General features: G+C 36.4%; 1 protein-coding gene across 5 annotated transcripts; it reads right to left on the bottom strand.

Moving 5' to 3' along the window:
- Positions 1-565: 565 nt before the first annotated feature.
- LOC143881001 (protein LAX PANICLE 2-like) lies at positions 566-16,744 on the bottom strand. 5 transcript variants are annotated; one of them, XM_077383982.1, is made up of 6 exons: positions 16,637-16,742; positions 16,314-16,421; positions 15,486-16,226; positions 15,325-15,372; positions 15,100-15,172; positions 566-1,249 (listed from the first exon to the last, which is right to left on the bottom strand). In XM_077383982.1, the coding sequence occupies exons 3-6, from the start codon at positions 15,920-15,922 to the stop codon at positions 1,067-1,069; spliced, it is 741 nt and encodes a 246-aa protein (XP_077240097.1). In that variant the 5' UTR covers positions 15,923-16,226; positions 16,314-16,421; positions 16,637-16,742; the 3' UTR covers positions 566-1,066. The 5 variants fall into 5 exon arrangements, with proteins under 5 accessions (XP_077240097.1, XP_077240095.1, XP_077240096.1 ...); XM_077383980.1 differs by having other exon boundaries at positions 567-1,249; positions 15,325-15,378; positions 16,648-16,744; XM_077383981.1 differs by having other exon boundaries at positions 567-1,249; positions 15,325-15,378; positions 15,486-16,213; positions 16,648-16,744.
- Positions 16,745-18,390: the final 1,646 nt, after the last annotated feature.

Raw genomic sequence — 18,390 nt, 5'->3', positions numbered from 1 at the left:
TGAAAAACTTATAAATAGTTCTCCATGGTCTTCATTTTCGAGACACATCATTATGTTGATTTTTATGGTGATTATGATATGTAGATCTTCATTATTCAAGAAATTTTGAAGATATGCATTGAACTATCTAATAAATATTTTGATATAAAATCTTCAATAATCCAGAGTAAAGGGACTTAATATTTCAATAGAATTCGATGTGGGGTGGGTCCATCTCATCCATCATTTATGAGTATATATTTAATAGATACCCTTTCAGGGTCACGACGATGGGATCCACTCCTTATCATTTTACATTGATACAATCAAACATCCTCTGAACCTAAGCTCATAGTAGGATCAAGATGTTCTATAGCTTCTGGAGCTGGAAATGCTAATAAACTAATCTAAAAAACGCTATATGAATAGTTTTGCACCATCCAGATCAATCCGGTGGTGGGGAGGTTTATAATACAAATCTTTGCATGTTAATCCACCTCCATCTTCATATTAGTGCATTCAGGGTCATACCCATTTGTTAAAGATACGGCCGAGCACCCTTATAGTGTATATATGACTAGCCTTTTACACTAGAAGCAGCTGTCCCAATTAAAAACAAAGGGCCAATATCTCATAATTTAGCTAACAGAACAAGTGAATTTAGAACAAGCTAAGCCTCAGACCTCCGAGAAACATAAACATCAATGCACCGTGTTTGTTCTCTCATAGATACCTTACTGCAGATTGCACTGAGAAATATAAAGGCGAATGATACTGACACGCATCTTTTAATAACTGCACTAACTCATCATGTCTTTTATTAATTAATTAGCTTCTGAGAGCTTTTTGGCAACTGTAATAATAACCTTTGACAACTGTTTAAATAATAAAGTAAAACACTTCAAGAAGAGAAGGGAACTCCGTTTGGAAAATAAAGGCGAAAGTGAAATTGACCGAGGAACAGACGGTTTCGTCCTTTTACAAAACAGAAAGGATCCCTAGATATTAAAAGACAAGATGAGTTAGTGCAATTATCATAACATAGTAGTGCCAATATCAGCAGTCAAAAAAGGAGGTCCAATAAATGTTAGTCCCAGAAGCAGTGCCTTCCATAGTGCAAAGACATGAGATGATCAACGGATGGATGTGCAGATCCTATCATCTTAGTTGCATTGAACGGCTCGATCACTGCCGGAAGCCAGATGAAATCCTGTACGTACTTTAGGGTATGTGAATGTAACAGTTTCTGTCCCATGCAAGAGATATCAATCTGCAACATTCAGAATGTATAAAGAAGAGTTTCTATATAGTGAACTTGTGGACTATTTGAGTGTAGAAAAAAAATAAAAAAAATAATGGGGTCCACATATTTAAATGATCTAAGCCATTCCTCTGTTGGGTCGCAACGTAGATAGGGAGTGGCCCAAAAATCTTCTACCTAAGATCATCCTATTTGATTTGTAGAGGTACCAAAAAATCATTATATACATATATACTAGTAATCCTGCCCCATGCTATGCATGGTTGTAAAAATGGTGGGCTTAAAACACGAGGTGCAAATGGCTGAGCCCCACCACCCTATGCATGGGTTCGGTTGCAGATGGCGGGACCTACCCATCAAAATATGAGATGTGGAATGGTGGGCTTAAAACACGTGGTGCAAATGGCTGAGCCCCACCACCCTATGCGTGGGTTCGGTTACAGATGGCGGGACCTACCCATCAAAATATGAGATGTGGAATGGTGGGCTCCACCCCATAAAAAATGAGGTGTAAAATGATATGCCCTACTGTGTATGCATGGTTTGGGTTAAGATTGTAGCCCCGCTCAAAACTTCAAGTGTAAAAGGAAGTAACATTGCAAGGAAGAAAATGTTTATCTTATAAATTATTTTTGAGGAATGCTAAACTGAATGACGCCCTTGCAAAAAAACCAGCTATAAGGGCACCCCCATTAGACCATCTCACCATAGTACATTTATTATTCATTTAATTTTATATTTTTCTGTGCCGTTATAAATGCACTTTGGTAAGATGGTCCAATGGGGACGCCCTTGTAGCTGGTTTTTTGCCAGGGTGCCCTTTAGTTTAGCATTCAACATAATTTTAACATATGGAAGACAAGACTTTTTACGACGCTGCTTTGACAAAATAGAAACGTTCCTGTCTAATCACACACACCGAACTTTATATATAAAATACTAGGTCGGTAGCATGCCAACATATACGTTAATACGTACATGGATTTTTCATGCATGAATGCAACAACAGCGTATAGAATATGACGTGAACGTGAAGTAGGTGCAAAAGGCCTAAATATTTCTTCCAGGAATGAAAAGGAAACAAACTAAAGTTTGTTATCTCGGAAACATAATAATAGAAACAAGTTTATTAATCACATGCAAAATGATAACAAAAAAAGTTAGGAGGTATAAATGCATAATAATAGAAAAACAAACATGATTGTTCATCAATATGATATTTATAATTAAGTTTAATTTCATTACATTAGGGATACCACATCTTCACCTCTTCCATTATCTCTATAGACTTCATGTACTTGTTTTTCTTGAACTGCTGCGAAATATACACACTAGAAAGGAGGGAAGAACCCCAAAGACCGAAAATGTCTAATGTATCAAGGATAAGGAATCATAGACAAACAATATTAAACAAATAAGCCCAGGAGGAAGGTGATAAAAAATTTGCAGGGACCCCGGACGAGCCGATTTGCCTCACTATTCACCTTCCGGTAGACATCCTATATATATATATATATATATATATATATATATATATATATATATATATATATATATATATATATATATATATATATAGAGAGAGAGAGAGAGAGAGAGAGAGAAGTGTTTCTAGTCTGCCGACTAGAGATCATTCTCTAGTCCGACGACCAAAAAACATGGGTCCCAACTGACCCTTAATGGTCTCTAATATCACCAATTCGAATAATCTCGGCAAAACTTCACAGATGATGCCTGCTACCATTCATCCATTGAATGACGTTTAAGGAGTCACCCTCCACTGTTAGCCTATCGAGAACACTACCTTTAGAAATCATGATGACTTAGAATTGCTCTCTCGTCGTCCTCATTAGAGTCCTTGACTCCAATGGGGCAAGAAAAGTCTATCGTCCTCATTAGAGTCCTTGCTCCCTCCTCATCTCTAAGTAGACTTCCCACCCCCTATGGGCCCGGGATTGCTTGGACTGGATCCATCCATCTAGGAGATATGGACTCCTCCCTGTCTGGATCAAGGCAAACCTCCTTCCAGCACATGTTAATGACTAAAGTTGAGTAGAAACTGAAAGAAGGAAGCACTATCACTCAAGGGAAGAAGGATATGATTTTCAAGGAAGTGAGAAGAGGGCCTTTAGTGCAATTTTTGAAGAGACTAGCATTCCTTTCCTTCCAAAGAATCCAAATGGTGGCTAACATTACAACTCTCCAAAGAATACTTCCTTTTGATAGCCAGGGGACTAGGAACCAAATTTCCAATACTTTGCCAGACATATAGGGGAAACCCAAGCCATCCCAAACTTTCCAAGAATATAACGTCTACGTCTCTAGCAAAAAGGCAATGAAAGAGCAAGTGTTCAATAGATTCTCCATCCCTCACACATAAAGCGCAGAGATCGATGATCCACGTCTACCTGACATCTAGACTTCATATACTTATATACAACTCATGCAATGATATCCCCAAAATTTTAAGTGTATGTGGATGCCGATGCATCACATGTTGAGTGTCATCGTTTTTCCACTGTCCAACAGTGGGACACATTACATTGTGCTCCATCAAGATAGTAACTTCTCAAAGATAGTAAATTTACATGGTTGCAAGGATGTCAGCCAGAAAGTTTGTGTTTGTCAGTGCTTCTGTAAAAAAACAAAGAATGACGCTTGGCAAATTCTTGGAGAAAATCCCGCCCATTCCGTCCATCTTTCTGATTTCCAACTCTCCAGCAGCATTTAAGTTGGATTTGTGCTGAATTCTTGGGGCAAAGCAAAGTCGTTCCAGGCAATTCTGTTCGGACCGCTTCGCCCACTCTGAAGTCAGATCATAAGAAGCATTGAAGAACACAGCCATTGATTACAAAAGCCTAATTCTATACCCTAGAAAATGTAGTCCTTAGGAAAAAGGATGTTAACAGTGAACTCTAGAACCGTTCTTCATTTTCATCCTCTCTTTATCAGCACCACTAACCTATTATCTCTCTTTTACTAACATAAGACCAGCACTCTGTATGATAGAGATATGACAGAATCTTATCCCTTACTAGCAATACCACTACTGAAAACCATATCTTATCTTCATTTACACAACCAAAAGCTAAATCAACATGATAGAGACCAATTCTTGAATTAGATCTTCTTGGCCGATCGTACCCAATAAGCTTTTCTAGATGAAGAGTAGGTTTAACTGTTAATATTCCATGGAGATCTTCTGTCCATAAACAAGTAGGGACCTCCAAGGATTTCATTATTCCGGACTCTTTTTGCTATTGGAGCTAGCGTAGATAAGCTTCTTTGTGGCACTTTTTAGATAAATAAAAAATAGTTATATTCAGGACCACAATGCGATCAATTCACATACACAAGATCAGGAGTCTTAATGTTTCTTGTCTAAATTGGAGGAAGAAAAAACAAAACAAAAATAAATTCAGTAATCTCTTTGAACACCCACTTATAGAAGCAAAAGAATTTCTGATTGAAGGCATATTTGCCGGTTAGGACTTTTAGAAATTTCATTCCATGCTATCTAGTTTCTACGATTTTTATTCCATAGTATTTAATTTTAGGGCTTTTATTTTTCATGTTATTTAGAATTAGGGACTTTATTTATTTTCCATGGAATTTTATTTCAATTGTCTATTTAAGGCCCTCATGTGTTAGAGATTTGCAATTTTTGATGATTAAAGAATGATAGATTTCTCCCCTCTACAGATCTTTTCACAAGGGGGGAAGGATGATGCGGATTGTAGGCATATTTGCCCCTTAGGACTTTTAAAAATTTATTTTCATGTTAAATGTTTTTAGGATTTTTATTTCCATGGTATATAGTTTTAGGACTTTTATTTTTCATGTTATTTAGAATTAAGGAACTTATTTATTTTGCATACAATTTTATTTCAATTGCCTTTATAGGGCCCTCATGTATTAGATATTTGTAGCTTTTGATGAAGATTGATTGATTTTTCCCTTCTACAGATTTCTTCTTCTTCCTCTTCTTCTCTATTCTTCCTCTTCTCTTCTCCTATTTTTCTTCTTCTTCTTCTTTTCTCTCCCTAGCCTACATCAATTTCTCCATGTTCATCAACCTACTAACTTCAAGATGTACAAATTACACAATAAATCTCAGAAGGAAATAGCACTTCCACCCACGAAAGAGACACCAAAAGCACCACCGTGGTCTGTTAGTCTAAATTACTACTATCAAAGTTCAATTTGATACAACCTCCGGAGGGTTACCAATTTATAGACAGCCTATAAAGAGTCTAGAAGGTAAGAAACCCTCAAATGACGAGTATAATTATCATCTCTTGCTTCACACAAATGGATCCATGCCGCCTATCTTGTTAGCAAAAATTTGTTGGCAACTTCATATGGTTGACCTTTACTTTGAAATCTTAATAAGAAACACAATCAGTCGTATTGATTCTTTCCATTCCTTTTGTTTTTACACTAGCTATTATGATAACAATGACTTCTTCATCTTTGAAGAATAGCAACCATCCTTCTATGAAACTCGTTCAAGAATCCTTGCTAGTTCACTTTTCTCCAATCTTTTGCTATCAATATTTATTAGATTACCACTATCCATCTCACAAGAGGTTCTATGAATTGATGAATTAATGAATAACTGACTTGAATTCACTTGATGTGGCTGCTAGAGTCACTATCCAATTACCAATCTTCTTTGGCGAGTTTGGGACAATATCATAGACCATCAAATCAGAAGCATTTTCATTCTCAACATGTCATTTTGTTGAAGTATAAATGATTATATAACACCAACTCTAACAGCTTAAGCTTTTGGAGTAATTGGTTGTTTCACATGGTATCAGAGCTATTGCCTTGTGGCCTCAACAACTCCTTGATATTAAAATCCAAATGTATGGCCGACCTAAAAGAGGGGCCTCATGTGCCACGTGTACAGCCACAGGTGAGGGGGAGTGTTAACTCATAAATGATTAAATAATGCCAACTCCAATAGCTTAAGCTTTTGGAGTAATCGGCTGTCTTACACATTCTTCACAGAAGAATTGGCTTTTCTCTTCTCTATGAAGCATATTTGCACTTATGGTCCATATTTTTTGCAGTAAGAACATTGAGGTACTTAAGAATTTTCATCACCACCTTCATAATTTCCATTTGGGAAATTGCTTCTCGGACTAAGCATCACAGAGGTTTCTTCCGATACTACGACTAGTCTCATTTGAGAAAATGTGGGGTTTTTATAGTAAATTTCTGTCCACTCGCATATCAACCCATCCACCCAGAATTGCCTAAAATCTTATGACCCTATCATCAACAACATCATAAAATGCTTGCAGTATGCTTCTTAACACCTTTTAACCGTCTTTTGATCAATTAAATAATGACAATCCATTAAATTATTTTACTATTCCATGTATTGAGGAACTTCTTGGTGTCCTTTGATTTAGGAAACTAACCGGGTATGGTTCTCTATAATTAGGAAGTCTCTATAGAGAGAAACTATACTTGGTTAGTATAGATAGTTTCTAATATTGCATATTGATTCCAATCCCAGAGAGAAAATAAATAGTGTAACATAGTTCAAAGTCCATAAACACAAAGACTCAAAAAGATGATTGCTTAGTTATCGATTTCATTTTGTTCACCGTTTTATTTTCGTTTCAAAAAAGATGCTACGATCGGAGAATTTTTATAAAAAAAATTCAAAAAAAATTAAAATTACTAAAATTGGAACAAGGGAGTCATCCTCTGCAACCCAATCCATCATAACATAACATCAAGGTTGTAAAGATCCAACATTTACTTAAAGGAAAATCACTTTCAGCCGAAATGATTATGTTAACTACTAGATGAAAAAAATTAGAGATAGGAGATTTTTTACTGGACTTCTGATATTTAATAATGTTTGGACGTGATGGGATTTATGAATTTTAAAAATTTTAAAAATACCCCAGCGTTTGGAAGTAAAGATTTTGACCCGACCCAAAATAACCAAAAAAGATTGAATGTTGTACTAGAATTGGAAAGTTAAGTTTTTATCTCTTTAGAATTGAGTCTTGAAACTATTTTTAATAAATCCAAATGATGGGTATTCCCTTTTTTACATACAAATTTTAAGTCAATGGACAATAAACAAATAGTAAAGGCTTTACTTAAATGACTTTACATGTAAATACCAAATTCTAAGAAGAGGCAAGAAGAAGAGGAGAACTATGAAGAGGGGTGAAGAAGAAGAGAATCTTAAAAACAAGAAGTAAAAGTACATGATAGCCTAACCGCCCTCACACAATTCATTCCTTACTTTGTCCTCGTTATTCATGTTCTCGGTAGTCTAGGAATGGAATCAAGGCATTCAATTTTGATTTTGGTTTCATTGCCACAGAAACAAAAACTTAAGTTTTGGTTGATAATTTCATGGAAGTCATGTAAAATTGCAGAAATGTGTAGAAACATATGATACAATTTAAGATAAAACTTTAGAAAATGTTATAATAAACACAAATACACATTTACAAACCATCACATAAGCAAGACAACAATCAATAAAGGTTAAACAAATATTGAACACCTAGTGACAAGCGTTGTCACACATGTGTGATAATTCAATGCATACCGCATTTTACATGTAATTCATTTAAATATTTATACATAACATGTACACCACATTTCACATACAATTCATATAAATATAATTATCTAATACATATCGAAGAAGGAAATTTTGGTTTTAGTATGATTAGTTTCCCACTAATACAGTTGCAATTTTGGTTTTAGTATGTGTTTCGATTTCAATATATGTTTCGGAGAAGGAAACAAAAATATTTCAGTTATTTCGTGGCGGTTCCGGTGAAAACTTAAAACCATTCATAGAATACTAAGCCTTCATTATCTGGGTTAGTACTAGATGAGTCCATTCTCAGGGATAGCCTCCATTATCTCCTTTTTCGCCAAGAACTTTGGCTAGAGAAGCAACACCACGGCAAAAAAATTCCAATGCACTTCTCTCAAGCAAAAAAAATATCCTTTGTGGTGCAATGCAATGGATAAAGAGATCAATGCATTGATACATAAGACACTCAGTCCCTCGCTCCACCATGGCTTTATATCATGATCAGATATAATTAAGTAGGTCTTAAGATTAACTCCATCGAGTGATACAAAGCCCATCTTAGTTGCCTAAAGACATAATAAAAAGAAGGGATTAATTATAATGACACTTTCAAACCCATGGTGAAGAAAACTATATGATTCGGCTTATCGTGTCTTTTGCCAATTCTCAAGGTTGAAATATCTAGAAACTAGACGTTTCATAATGGTTTCTTGCATGGATACCTTTGTGAGACAGTATTCATGTGATAATGATCGGGTTGCACATAAGCTCGTGCCCCTCAAGTATTTCTCGTACCTCCTAAGGCCCTGTTTGTTTTGGATTTTGAGAACCCATTGTGAGTCCAAAACTGATTGTTTGGCTCAAAATTATGGCCTAAGGTTATGTCCTCAAATGATTGGTCGTATAGCTCTATACAATATGGTGGTATTAGTGTTGCCTTTTATAGACCTTTTTATGGCCTTTCTTATTATTTCCCCATTTCTTCCTTTTCTTTTTGTAAAAATTGGCTATTTTTTCTTTATTTAATGAAAGGCGAATAAGAACAATTCAATAGACGACCACTATGAAGAAGCAATAGTAGGAATTAATGCTTTCTTTATGCAAACCAGAGAGAGATAATACCTTCTTAGACATTCTTGTTAAAGCTAAAGACCCATTTCATTAACTACTCCACTATTTGGAACATAAAGTCCACATAGATATAGACAAAACTATCCTTCAAAAGTCCACACCAATGATCCCTACAAATCCAACAACACTCTTAAACTCTTTTCTTACTAATTAGTTTTAGTCTTGTTTCTTGATGTTGGATCTTTATTTAAAACAAAGAATTTGTGATCTATTGATCTTTCATCCATAGATCACAAAAACTTCATATTAGATCTTATGATCCTAAATTAGATTAGGGACGATGATTAGTTTTCATTAAAACCGAAAACAAATCAATACCTTATTGGTTGGAGGTTGAAGATGAGAAGATGGAGTTTGGAGGTCACTTTTTCCTCTTCTTCTCCTCTTATTCTTTCACTTGGACTGGCTCTACTGTTTGAATAGGTGTGGGAACTTATGGGCTCTTAAACCTTTGCTTGGGAGAAATCCTCCAAATATGTGTGGGAATGCATTAGCCTTGGAGCTTCACAAAATTGATGGAAAGCCTTGAACTTCTCACCTTCTATATTATCTTCTTTATTAGTCAATGCACCTCATATACTAGGTCTAGGTTGTGACAGAAATAAGTCCCTTCTCACCTATTTATAAAGAAACTAAAGAGTTCTAGGACTAGGAGAGGTGGGTTCTACTTGGATTTAGCAACTCATGAGATTTTTTCAAAATTCTAAATGTGCCCCTAAGTGGTGCAAAGTAGTGTCCTATAACACTTTATGCAGCCCAAGGTGTTGCTTGGATGTAAGAAAAAAATTATAAAAAATTTATGGAAAAATAAATTTAGGATATAATAGGATTGCAATTTTTCTAGAAAATATGGGAAAATTTAATTTTAGAAAAATTCTACAAAAAATTGAGTTAACCAAAGCTGTAAAATTTATTTTTCATGGATTTTTTCAAAACAAATGCATCCAAACAACCCCTAAGAGTATATTCATAACAAATCTATAAATTAATTCAATCAATCAAATGCAAAAGTAATATCAAAGACCCTCTTTTTTCATCCCAAGTGACTATAATTCACTCGGGTTCCAAGATTGTATAATGTGATTAAATCATTGTAAATTGTGTGTATATTTCCAATATATATATATATATATGAGAAAACGGTTCCTACACATATGTGTAGAGAGTTCTCTACACACTAGCTTAAAATACAGTGGGGCCCCACATTGTTTGGGCGATCCAAGCCATCCATTTTAAAGGCCCTCACATAGATAGGGTGTCTACAAAAAATCAGATCCATAGGATCATCCCAACCCTACGATTTGTGGAGATAAAATGGATGTCTTTAAACCTTCACAAATTAGTCCATTTTTTGCCTCCACAGTTTGAATGGTTAGGATGATCCTATGGATCTGATTTTTTGTGGACACCCTATCTATGTGAGGGCCTTAAAAATGAATGGTTTGGATCACCCAAATAATGTGGCCCCCACTGTATTTTAAGCTAGTGTGTAGATAACTTATCTACACATATGTGTAGGAACCGTTTTTTCTCTCTCTCTCTCTCTCTCTCTCTCTCTCTATATATATATATATATATATATATATATATATATATATATAGAGAGAGAGAGAGAGAGAGAGAGGAAAGTGTTTCTAATCGGCCGACTAGAAAAGTTATCTAGTCCGTCGACCAAAACAAATAGTGGGGGCCCACATTGTTTGGGTGATCCGACGCATTCATTTGATAGGCCCTGACATGGATAGGGTGTGCCCAAAAAATCAGCACCATAGGATCATCCCAACCCTACGATTTGTGGAGGTTAAAATGGACGAGTATAAAACTCCACAACTCTGTCCATTTTTTAGCTCCACAAATCGAAGGGTTAGGCTGATCCTATGGAGCTGATTTTTTGGGCACACCCTATCCATGTCAGGGCCTATCAAATGAGTGCTTCAGATCATCCAAACAATGTGGGCCACGGTGTTTCTAGCAGACGGACTAGATAACGTTATCTAGTCGGCCGACTAGAAACACTTTCCTCATATATATATATATATAAGAATTTATGTCTGAAAAATAATTTGTAGGTCCACCTCTTTAATGATCATATGCATTAGAAACATAGAAACCCATCTTCATAAAGATAACCATATAAAATAGGAGATCTCATGTTAACACCATTCAGTCTAAGTCATAACCTAGACATATACCCACAATATTGTGATCTTTCTCTTTCTTTATGGATAACACTTCTAGTGAATCGAAGCCTAAATGCTAATCAGAGAGTCATAATTTTCTCGGGTTCGTCTGTCTGACAATGAGATCAAACCCTAAAGGGGGTTCCACGTGAAAGCAACTATCCCACATCGGATGAGTGAGAGGATGTGGATGGACTTATAAGGATTTGGGCACCCTCCCCTCAATGGCTAGCTTTCGAAGGCAAGTTCTACCCGGGTCCCTAACAAGTGGTATCGAGCCGGGCCGTGATAAACCCGGTGTGCCTCCGAGGACGGAAAATACCTCGGGGAAGAATCTTGGTAACCTCGGTATGCCTTCGAAGATAGAAAAAAAATCCCTCGGGGAAGATCTCGTACTTCCCACGTTGCACTTGTGTGGATGGACGAGATTGTCCACGTTGCTTCCACGTGGAGGGGGAGATTTTTGATATCCCACATCGGATGAGTGAGAGGATGTGGATTGGCTTGTAAGGATTCGAGCACCCTCCCCTCAATGGCTAGCTTTTGAAGGCGAGTTCTACCCTGGTCCCTAACAACATCATCAATAATGCAAATAGAATTTTGTCTTGTTAACCCTATCAATGTGCATGTGTAAAGTACCCACACTGATATGTGGACACGGAGAACCCCCTTCTGTGATCGGGAGTAACCATCATCCCACATATGACAACCATAAAAGTGAGTTGTCTCGACTCTCTCCAAACTGTGATACTTCATTGGTCTCTAGACTTAATAGGTAGAACTTTTTAAAAATGTGATCTTTAACCCTGTTAATGTAAGTACCCGACATTCATATGTGGATAGTGCGAATGTTGGAATGTATAAATTAAAATCAATGTTCCTTGATATGTGGAGTCATTGTGGTGTTCTAGGGTACTTACGATGTATTAAAAAATGAAGAGTCTTTGTATTTTCTAGAGTCATTTGTATTAGGCAAGATCATCAATGATTCTCTTGGGAATTTCTATGCAGTTGCTTAGGTTACCTAAAGGACTCATGGGGACTACAACAATATGTTTAATGTGGTTAGCTATTTTAGGAGTGTTTTGTGTCTATAAGTGTAGTCATTTGTGTAGAGATTGTAAGGAAAAAGGTTAAAGCTGAACAAGAGAGAAGAAGAACAGTAGAGATTTACCATTTAAAAAAAAAAAAGAACAGTAGAGATTTAACGAGAAGAACACCAAGTTTCTTGTAAGTATTTTGACATATAAAAGTTTCTATTTTGGTGTTTTATTTATGTTTTTTGTGGAGCTCTACACGGGCCCTTTGGCTGTGCATCTCCCTAGCTATCTTATCTCCTCATATGCATTACAGCCCTGCAAAATCAATCCATTCAATTTGGGGCCAACAGAGAACCCCCTCATGTGATCGAGAGTCACCATCATCCCACATATGACAACCATATAAATGAGTTGTCTTGATTCACCCCTGGCTGTGATACTTCATTGATCTCTACACTTCTTCTCATATAAGTCCCTGAATGCTATCTATAACATTCAACTCTTTGTTGTATTTCCAAGTGAGAGAGTCTCTATAGAATGAGATCACTTCCAACTCCTATCACGGATGGTGATGTCCCATTAGAAGAGGTCGAGTGCTCTTAGTTCAACCATAAAGCAACAAATGAGACCTCCAAAACTCAGAAAACATCAACTTTATAATAAGAAATTTCACTACTAATAGCTAAAATCAATCAGTCACTGTGTAAATGAGATAGTCAAACAATCTACGGTAACTCTTTTAATCTAGGATAACTCAATCTTTGGCACTATGAAACTACCTAAGAAAATTTTCTAGATGAAACTCATTAGAAAGGTAGAATTTACATATCCGCCATAGGAGCAAATTTACATCGAGTTCGTGTGAAGATGAAATATTTAGCATAACACATATTCCACACAAACTAAATAGCCTAAAAACTAGTTGTCTGGCTATCAAACATCATGTAATTTAATAGATGAAGGCATTTATAACAAAATTATCTCCTTATAAGCCAGTGTCTACATTTTTATCCAATTTTCCCCTATCTAAAGTCTAAAGCATTAAGCCATGCAATACAACCGTTGTAACAATTAGAGATCATTTAGCCGAATAAGCGTATGATAAAGGGTAGCAAAATACACAATATACATATATGTACCTTTAATAAAAGGTAAATATGATCCGATCGTGCACAAATAAATGGAAAAGTAAAAAATAAACATAAGCCACAAGAAAAACACTGGGATTTTATGTGGGTCAGCCAAGCCTACATCCATATGGGAAAGAACAAAATCTTCCATTATGAGAAAAACAACATAAAAGGATTACAATGGATTAACCCAAGCCCACAAACCGATCAGCTCTTGCTTCACAGCCAAGACCGTCTGCGAGAGAATCCCGAGAGAAAAAACCCAAGAGAACACCAAAGAGAAAAATCCAAGAGAAAAAACCCTCTCTCTCTCTCTCTCTCTCTCTCTCTCTCTCTCTCTCTCTCTCTCTCTCTCTCTCTCTCTCTCTCTCTCTCTCTCCTTGAGGCAGTCGACACACCCCAAGCCTCCCACACCATAGCCATGTGATGGAGAGGAACTTATAGCTAGGCTTTCAAAAACCCACACTCGCTTTCGTATTTTGGTTCCCAGCCACAATTAGGAAACATACTGGGAAATAAGGCAGCTTTCCAACCTATACATATACAAACATACATATATTGGCACACACACATAGTTGCTTCGTACCCCAAAGTGACTATTACATCAGAAAGGCTTCTTTACGGGTTTGTTTTAATAAAAAGTTAGTTTTAATCTTGTTGCAAGCATGTGAATTCGGATTCATTATGCAAGAATCAAATGCTAGCTTCCATTAATGATGAAATAACAAGTCAGACAGTAATGAATATCTTTACTTGTTTTTTCCTCGATGGAAGAGGAAAAGGGTATGTATTACCATCCAAATAAAAGACTGATTCAGTACAGCAAAAACTATTTTATCTAAATATTCTACTAGACTTGAAAATATTTGACACTATAGAAGCTTTAGTTAGAAGAAAGAAAATGATTTGAATCAATTATATGTGCCAAGATGAAAGTGTGTTCAATGAAATAAAAGACTAGAATAAGGTCTTGGCGTTTCGTTTTCTTTTTTCCTGTGATAAGCAGGTTTGGAGTTGTACTGCCCGGAATCAAAAGGGAAAACTAAGGAACCTCCCAACACAAATTTTGATATATTCCTTAATAAGTTCTTTGTACAAAAGTTTCTCTCATATGTCAGTACGAGAGATACCCACTTGATCACAAAGCATTACCCTCACATAGATATCCCCAATTCAATTGTAATTTTATGAATTATAGTCTACTAAAAGCCCTCTGCGAGAAGCAAAGGACACCAAGTTTCCTAGGTTTTACTTATCATAGAAGTAAACTTACTTGAACCATCAAACGCCTTTAATCTTCAGAGAAGACACTTCAGCCTAACACCATTTCTCCCTTCGAAATACAACCCACCAAACTTTTCTTTCATAAAAATAATGGATATCCTTGTTCTTCATGTCATTTTTCTATCTTACATAAAACCTAATGGAAGTATCACGTCTAAACAAGCACGGTGAGCATTTTCTTTTATCTTTTTGTGTTTTGAATGATGGCATTTGTTATATATCAGAAAAAAACAATAACCAAATAGAGTTATCGTGCATGGATAATACATCCTTTATTATCTATCCGTTAAACACGTTACAGCACATTTCAAATAACATGTGCACAATAACCCATACAAAGGATAGTACAAGCAACATTTCCAAATAAACAAAATGTTACTGCAAAAGCATTAGGTTCTACTAAAATCCTCAAAGAGCATAAACCATCTTAATTCTAATGTATTTTATGCAGATATACTGAATAAATATATATGCACTTTACCATAAAAGAAGAAGAAGAAAATTTTACCTCAGCTTCGTTGACGAGACCAAGCTTTCTAACCAGGTACTTCTTCACCACGAAGATGGTCACATTTTCATCTCTTCACATGATAAAATAAAAAAAAGAAGAGAAAAAGAAACCTCTAGTGTCAGCATCTAACTCATTTCATTCAACTGTGAAAACATGATCATGATTAAAAAGATAACAAATAAAAAAAAGAAGGCACGCTTAGTAGGGTCTTAACGTTCGCACTTCACTCTAATGTACGCCTTGGGTATCTGTGGTAGCGCTTCACCCCCTCTACTCCTACCAAAAAAAAAAAATAATAATAATCAACAAAATGTAATTCCATTTTTTTTTTTTTGGTTGTCTCACAAGAACCCAACTGTGAAAAGCAACACAAAACCGCTTACCGGCAATCAGAAGTACGGAGGCTGAACCACAAACCAGTCTCTGGTCTGTGTCCGTACAACACGCTCCTTGAAACCGCTAAGCCATTACCGGCTTCAGTCCTTTCCCGGTGAAATAAACCGGAGAAATCCATGTGCCATGGCATCATAGGCGATGGTGATGGTAATGATGCAGATGATGAGGCATGATGACCCATGCCCGGATAATAATGATGATTAAAGTTCAGTGGTGCGTTTCTGACTACATCATCATCATTATCACCAAACCCTAACCCACCACAACCTAACCCTAACCCTAACCCTAACCGAGAAGACCCCGAACTCAAACCCGTGGCTTGCTTGGGCTGAGCCCCGAGCCCTAGTCCGAGCTCGAGCCAGTCTTCATCATCCTCTCCAGGGTTCAAATTGTTAAGGCCGTTGTTCAGACTGGAAGAAGCCATGAGAGCATTCTACTTTTTCACACTGGCGCGCTTTTGAGTTACTTTTGGTAAATAAATTGGTTCGGTTTGGCCCTTTATGGAACGGCAAAATCTCATCTTTTCGGACATTTCACTTTCATTTCTCTTTCTCTCTCTTTCTCTGAAACCAATTTCTTAGGAATATTTTTTTCTCCTTGGGATTAAAACCGAGCACGGAAATATAGACGAACAAAGATCGCTACTTTCCGAGGCACTGTTTTTACTGTTTTTTCTTTTTTTTCCTCCTTCTTCTTCTTCGTTTTTTCCTTATACCTGCACAGTTAAGCTACGGTCTTTATATATTTATTTATTCTATCAAAATTTAGGAAAGAGAATGTCAAAATAGAGTAAGAAGTGGAGAATCTCAGAGTACCTTTGACGAACGTAGATCTCACTCTCGCAGCTTTTGTACGAATCTCCTTCTCTCTTCGATCGATTTCGAAACATTCTTTTGAATCGATTGATCTTTCCGTTCCGTTTTCTGCCATAAAAGATTGAAAAAAAAATTGAAATGCTTTGGATTTTGAGAGACAATTCGAGCATTAACGATACAAACATGATCAGAAAAGAAGAAAAGCTTCTATTTTTTAGATCGGAAACTGAATATTCAATCAGCGGATCGGGACAGGTGAGAAATAAAATTCGGGGGAAAACTGAATAGACGTTTGAAAAAAAGTGAGATTGTGAAAAATCCACCTTATTCTTACCGTCCATCCCATCCTCGTCCTTCATCAATCAATTCGAAAAAAAAATAAAAAAATAAATCAGCACAGATCTCTTGATTTTCTCCCGGAATTATCGCCGGTCGAGTAAAACTCCCGGTTAACACGGCTTGCGATTTATATACCCCACCGGACTCGTCGTTTTGCAGGAAACCGTCACGTGCCGGTTGATCGTGTTGAGATGACCGGTGATAGGCAGTCGCTCGTATTTGGCAGAGAAATATTGATATATCGCGAGATCTTTTATTTTCTCGCGGCCCGCGAGAAAGGTGGGAGAGAAAAGTAGAAAACAAAAAAAAGAAAAGAAAAGCGTTATTTCAATTTCGAGTTTCCGAATTTTTATTTAGTTTTAAGATTTTATATTTTTCGGGTATGAGGGGGAACGTGTCGGTTGGGATGATGACGGCAGATGTCGTTGTTGATGACGTCATCTAACGGCGTTAATGAGGTGCTGTACTACGTGATCAGGTGGAGCTTCCTTCCCACGTTGATGTTAAACGGAGATGACGAAGGATGAGTGAATTAAAATGGAAGAGGGGAATTTACGTGATGTAAAATGGTGGGCCCCAGGGGTTTGGATGGAGATGGTGGGACCCACCTTATGAAATCATGGGGGTTGTAAATGGGGTTCGCTCTATATGCATGGGTTTTGGGTTTGGGTAGAGATTGGCTCCACCCATCAGAGCATCAGGTGTAAAATTGTGAGCCCAACCCCACGTATACTGTGAAAAATAGTGCTCCCCACGCTAATTAAAAGGTTAAGTTTAAAACGGTGGATCCCACCCATAATATGCATAAGGAGTAAAAAATCCATAAAAATTAAAATCCAAGGTCTAGTTGGTTTTCAATTTTTCTTTAAAATAAGGAAATTTTTTTTTATTTTGGAAGATAATTTTGATGGGAACCAGTTTAGCAAGTGCTGGAAAATTAACAATTTACAGTGAAAATTTTCTATGGAAAATGCTTTTTCAATAAATATTTTATGGAAAATTTCCCTATAAAAAATTTCTATAATAGATAGGCTACTGATATTCTAAGTATCATGTTTTGATAAGAGATGAACTTACATTATCTGTTATTATTTAACCAGCTGTAGAAAGCTATTCCAATTCCCAAAAATGTCTCAGCAGCAGCCCTTAAGAGAAAAGACAAGTGAGTTCGTCACATTATCAAAACATGATAGTGCAAATATCAGTAGCCCACAAATATAGATGGACGACAAGGGGAGTTATATATGCACTACTACATTTTTATGTTGGGACTCTCTCACTTTGTTAATCAACTTTATTATTATTATTAGGGATTTACTAGGCAATTTCACAGAAAGCTATTTCGTGGCTGACTTTTGCACGAGAGAACAGCCACAAACTCACCCTTCAGCAGATTTTGTCTTATTCATTTACTTCATCAAATGTGTTGTTGTTCTCTCATGCAAAAAAAAAAGTAAGCCGCAAAATTCCCTATCAAATCCCTTATTATTATTTGGCTACTAATGTTTGCTCTACCATGTTTTTATAATAGCATAAGCCCCTCCTTCTCTTTTCTGTTTTGAGGACAGTCATATGCTATTGACGTTTCCAAAAAAGCTCTTACAAGCATTTACAAGCCGATTTAAAAAGAAAAGATAAGCTAAGTTTGTCCAATTATTAAAACATGGTAGTGCCAATATCACTAGCCTATTATTATTATTATTATTATTAGGGAAATGATAACTGTGCACTCAGCTGC

Source organism: Tasmannia lanceolata, unplaced genomic scaffold (assembly GCF_043159265.1).
Source record: "Tasmannia lanceolata isolate RefF3 unplaced genomic scaffold, GAP_Taslan_0.1 ptg000007l, whole genome shotgun sequence".
Lineage (NCBI taxonomy): Eukaryota > Viridiplantae > Streptophyta > Magnoliopsida > Canellales > Winteraceae > Tasmannia > Tasmannia lanceolata.
This window is presented reverse-complemented; position numbering and strand designations above follow the sequence as displayed.

Coding starts and splice junctions, on each gene's coding strand:
- LOC143881001 (XM_077383980.1), bottom strand. CDS start 15,922: ATGGCTTCTTCCAGTCTGAACAACGGCCTTAACAATTTGAACCCTGGA. Junction 15,173..15,324: donor AAGGCGTACATTAGAGTGAA/GTGCGAACGTTA, acceptor TATCATGTGAAG/AGATGAAAATGTGACCATCT. Junction 1,250..15,099: donor GTCTCGTCAACGAAGCTGAG/GTAAAATTTTCT, acceptor TGAATGTTGCAG/ATTGATATCTCTTGCATGGG.